The following is a 5,691-nucleotide window of genomic DNA, read 5'->3' as shown; positions in this document are numbered from 1 at the left end:
TTTAGTAAGGCAGCCATGAACTTGTAGTCCTAGATTGCAAGTCAACTAAACATTTCTCAGAATAATATTTACTGCAGTGTTTTTTTTGCAGAATATGAAATTTTGATCCAAATATTTGTATCTTTGTAGGGAAATAACAATAAACTCTTAATTCTGTTGCCCAAATTAGTTCATATTTTAAAGATTATAAATGTGAGGGCGTACAATATACCAGAGTTTTTAGGAATTATTTTAGTCTTTATTTTGTGTGATTATGTAGTACCAGGAAAAAGTGAAGTAAGTTCATTTTCTCCAACATGACAGACAAGTGGCTAATTGAGTTGGTTACCCTGACGATCCTTCGTCCGTCCAGAACAGATTTTCTTTTCTTTTTCAAGGAAAATATTGTTGGATGTGGATGTATGTAGATGGGCTGTATGTTGAAGGTGTGCGTGTGTACATTCGGGTGGGCCAAGTAACAGCATTAGTAGGATTTATGTTTTCATAGGACTTTTCTCAAAGATTACTGCTCAGTCTCAGACACTACCTCAGTTGTGCTGCAGAGGAGGAGGGGCCAATGCCGCGCGTTGACGCTCGGGGTGAGCCCATGCTGCCGGTCGAGGATGAAGAGAAGGACATGTCTGAACAAGCTGTGGTGCGGCGGGCACACGCTGCGTTGCGGGGTTATGAAGAGTGGAGGGCGAGCCACCCGCTCAGTTCAAGTGTATGATTGTTGATTACTGATGCAGTACTTCATTGATTATATTGTATGATTGTTGCCTAGTGTGTTTACATGCATAAGCCGTTTTCTTAAATTCTCATCCTTTGCTTTTCTTCATTTTATTTTGTTTACACAGGTGGTGTGCATAACCTGTCGAGAGGACTGCAATAGGCCCAATGCTGATGGGTTGACATTTACCATCAGGCTAGATGGGGACACTTCAGCTGTGGTATAAATAATCATGTCAATTTTTACTTGTATTGTGTTTGTTCCCCTCTACTTTGAAGATTAACAAAATGTAGGAAATAAATAGCAATTAAATTCTACATCTACAGATCGTGCCATGGTACCCAAGGCACCAGTTCAGCGCCATCCCAGACAGTTCATTGCTTTTTCAAGCGAGAGGGAGCCGCATGTATGATTTTGGCGTGTACAAAGGGAATTCAAGGGAGATCATCTGTGGTGCAAACTGGTGCAGGTTTGTTGAAGACTTCGACCTGCGAGAAGGCGACCTTGTCTCCTTCGATTTGACTGAAGACATTCCTATGGTGTACTGCTGCAACCTGCCAAGGGCATGTGATCAAAACGAAGAGCGTAAAGTCCTCTAGAATTAGCTGTCATAACGAAGGGAATTAATCTTACGAAGCAAGAGGAGCGTAACCTACATGACCATTTGGCGATGAAGAAAGGTTATATAGGTGCATTTTTTGTCCACCGCTTCACCAAGTCGAACATAGTAGGAAAGACGATGGTATGTTTTTGGTGTACTAGTATTTTCTATTTTGTATGCAATTTTCTTTGTTTTTTCATGGAGAGAAAGTTTAATGATATGGTATTGTAGCTGAAACCAGTGAATACACTGATATGTGTTTTTGCATATCCTTTTGTTTCCCATAACTGAAGATCCTTATGTAATATATGTAGATGTAGCTGAAGATCCTTTTGTTTACTGCTCCTTCACATATTTGATAATTTTTCTTTCTATGACAGTGCATACATAGATTACTGGTGAAAGTTGTCGACGCCCTGAAGACCCCAGGAGATGGGGAGATACCGGGAGATGGGCTTGCTGGCATTCGGCTGTGCAAGGACAGTTTCATGCCGGTCAAGTACCACAAGTGTGATGATGGCCGCATCATCTTCGGCAAGGGATGGAGTGATTTTGTTGACAGTGAAGAGCTTAAGGTTCATAAAGCCGTTCTTTTCGGTTTCAAGACCACCACCCGTGAAGATCTTCAGATCGAGGTGGTTATGAACATGCTGACCGAGGAGCCACAAATGTAGCATGACAATGCAAGAGTGTCCTTTACACTAGGTATAGTGCGAAAACTATGTTGATAGCAGTTATGCATCTATGGGGTTACATCTTCATTATGTCTTGGGTGATGATGACTATGAGAGGAGGACATGTTGCAGTTAGAGTAAATGCTAGGATTCGCCCCTATTCAGGACTCAAAATAGGTCTTTCACAGGTGGTTGCTTTATTGGCTGCTGTTTCCCTGGCTATAATCATGAACGATGGTAATGCAAATTGAATCGTTAAGGGGGTTTTATTAATATTTTAAATCATGGAGTTAAGATGGTAGAACTACCTATGAGTGTTTGCATAGGAGATGCGGGAAGGGCATCCGTTGTGTTCTTGACTCTTTGGCAATGCAGGAGTAATGTGAGATTACAAAATAAATGGTATAGTGATCTTATGATTCTTGTTTAGCTAATTTGCTTGTGGATCATGGGATGGTCTATATTGCAGATGAAGGTGGTAAACAAAGAGGTGCTGATGTTGGGAGCAAAGAGGTGCTGATGGTCTATATGCGCAGGCTAGAGCATGTAGCAGGTGAATTGTACAGTTCACCGCAAGTGTGGAGTCACAGGGTACTGCGGTGTCTCCTGCGCATCTTGGACCTTCATGTTAAGTCTGGCTGGGCTTGCTACCATGTATGATTTGTGCTGCTAGTTGATTACTTTAGTTTCTAGCTGTAGTTTGTATCAGGGGCTTGAAAGACCATGTGGTTTCTTAATGGAAAATCAGAGGGGGCGACCCTTCTGTTGATTAAAAAAATGAACTTTCTCTATGCAATTAAAAAATAAAATTTCTCTATTCAAACCCAGTTGAGAACAGTATTCATTATAAATCTGAAATAATCTTTTGGTAAAAATGGCTATCACATTCTGTATCATAGCTAGAGAAACTGAAACAAAATAAATGTCTTAAGTATAATATCTCGTGAACGTGGATCAAATTAGGCAAGACAGCTAGAATAAAGGATGATTCAACTTGCAGGAAATTTGAACTTACGACTTACTAGCAGTATAATAAAGTTTACAGACTATCAGCTAAATAAATAGAAGAAACATTTTAGGTTGATTCATTCTTCCTTCCGGACTTCTTTGACCGCCTAGATGGTTTGGCGAGATGCTGGCGCTGACTCTCGAACCCCTTCTGGAAGTTCACCAACCGCATGTATACATCGTAGGTGGCATCCGCGTCCATGGAAGCATAATAGATGTTCTTCAAGGGCAAGGACGCTTCTGCCCATATATGGTGGTCATCTTCTGTGATAGCGTCCTTCATCTTGTTGTAGCTGTGGTGGATGATGGAACTAGCGTAGTCAGCCAAGCCATACTTTGGCTTAATCGTCACTGGATCAGGCACTCTCCACATATTCTGGATATCCACAAAGTTTTGTACCACCAGACCAACAGGCTTGAGTTTTTTGTCGTCATTGTTGATGTCCACGCCAACAAAGGTGTACTCCTCGTCGAGCAGGAAGGCGGCAAGCAGGCCGCAGTGCTCATTAGCAATGCTTATGTGGTACACGAGGACGTAGATGCCAACGCATAACTGGACCACGGCCGCCATCTGTGTCGGACCACGAGGCCAGGTGTACTCCACATCCAGTGCAACTATCTTCTGGTCGTCGTTCCGCAGCCAGTATTTGAATCTGCCAATGCAGTACTCAACACAGCTAGCCTTGTTCATGTACTTCACACAAATTTTGGTATTTCCATCTGCCCTAGCAGCATAATCTTTCTCGAACGCCATGCCGAAGGACTGTAATTGATGAAACCAGTATAAGACATGAAGCATGACAATAACATGATAACAATAAACCGAGATGAATATGACGGCAGATAGTATAGGAATTCTGGCGCTATTGAAAGTTTATGTAAACAAGTGCATGAACAATTTAAACTAAACAAGTACTCCCTCTGTAAAGAAATCACTAAAGCAGTGAACCAAAAGTTGTTATATTTCCTTGCAGAGGGAGTATATGCGAATTAACAATCAAAATTTACGCTCTTGAAATATTTATCTAAACAAATGCATCAACAATCAAGAATAAACATGTATCTATGAATTGTTCATCGCCCATGCAGATGAAACTTTGTGTACAAACTAAAGAAGCAGGAGAAAAACAAGAAATTGACAAGACAATGGACTAGATGTTGCATGCAGATGAATTTGTGTGCAAAATTCTCATAAGGCAACGGACTACATGTTGTAGGCAGATGAATCTGTGCGCACAAAATAAAGAAGCAGGAGAACAAGAAATTGACAAGAAGAAGGCCATCGTATGTGCTGCTACTGGAGAACTACTAACAAAATTGACAGGAAGGAGAACTCACCGTTCCAGAAGCCAGATTGTTGGGAGAGTGGGCGACGCAGAGGAAGAGAGAATCGAGAGGACGCAGAGGAAGAGGAACCATTTTTGGATAGTCGTGGCAGTGAGGACGAAGCGCCCTCGCGCATGCCCGTCCTAAATAATTGGGACGGGGCTCGTCGCGCCTGTTGGAGTCCTCGCTTCCTTTCCCATGTTCATATTTAAAATGGGCTCATCCCATAGGCCCGTATAAGAAAGCACAATAAGCCCAAACACTTCACGGTTGACATTACTGATCTAAACTTGCTAAAAAATTCTCAAAATAAAAGAACTAGCTAAAAAAACATTACGTGATCTAAAACTACCTCTTCGTGAGATCCCAAATTCCCAATATTTCCTTGTGGTCGGTTGTTAGAGAATCCCCTATAAATAAACATTACGTGATCTAAAACTACCTCTTCGTGAGATCCCAAATTCCCAATATTTCCTTGTGATCGGTTGTTAGAGAATCCCCTATAAATACAAAGCTTTTCACGGCATAGATCGTATACTTCCACCCCACGCCTCCCACCCCACGCCTCCCATACCTAGCCTTCCATGACTACACCGAATTACCACCCCACGCCGCCCAAAGTAGCTCCCAGGTCGGTGAAGCCGACAGAGCCGTCATCTTCAAAGCCTGCATCGGCGAATCCTGAGATGAAAGAGAAGGGCACGTCAGAGAAGCCGACGAAAGAGAAGGGCACGTCGGAGAAGCCGGCGAATCAAAAGATGAAAGCGAACGGCAATGGAGCCGGTCGCCATCGAGAGAATCCTCCGGTAACGATCAAGATCCTTGTATTCTGTATACACCCCCTTCCCTAGCCTGCATGCAATCCCATTATTTACGGCACACTTCTTTTTGATCTCGTTTAGTTACAGCCATAACGAACTATCCCTATTTACCGAAGGGAGATGGGTGTGTCTAGAAAGGCTTGCACGAATCTTAGCATAAAATCAATGACATAGGACTTAGATAAGCAATACTTAGAGCACATCTACATGTGCTTTAGCAAAACTTAAGGGAGATCGTGGATACCTTCCTCTCTTAGTTTTTAGTCATGAATGCCTCTCTCTGTAATGAAACTTGCGCTAATTTTCGTGCTGGAAAGTTCTACGTGCAACGATATGGAAAGGATGGACTAGTAATTCAACTTTTTTTAAAACCAGCAACCGAATCAACAAAATAATCGTAGTACTCCTAAATGCCTGATCAAATACGCAGTAGGCAGAATATAAAGTAGTTTTGTACATAAGTTGCACGCCTCACTTATTTGGCATTGAGAACATCAAATGTATGTACTATATTAAATTTTAGGTTGATGAGAAAGAAAGAAGAAAACTAAA

At 41.9% G+C, this 5,691-nt stretch overlaps 1 protein-coding gene across 1 annotated transcript; it reads right to left on the bottom strand.

Moving 5' to 3' along the window:
* Positions 1-3,059: 3,059 nt before the first annotated feature.
* LOC141026653 (uncharacterized) lies at positions 3,060-3,746 on the bottom strand. The gene has a single exon (XM_073503495.1). It carries the CDS (start codon positions 3,744-3,746, stop codon positions 3,060-3,062), a length of 687 nt encoding a protein of 228 aa, XP_073359596.1.
* Positions 3,747-5,691: the final 1,945 nt, after the last annotated feature.

This window comes from Aegilops tauschii, chromosome 1 (assembly GCF_002575655.3).
Source record: "Aegilops tauschii subsp. strangulata cultivar AL8/78 chromosome 1, Aet v6.0, whole genome shotgun sequence".
NCBI classification, from domain to species: domain Eukaryota; kingdom Viridiplantae; phylum Streptophyta; class Magnoliopsida; order Poales; family Poaceae; genus Aegilops; species Aegilops tauschii.
This window is presented reverse-complemented; position numbering and strand designations above follow the sequence as displayed.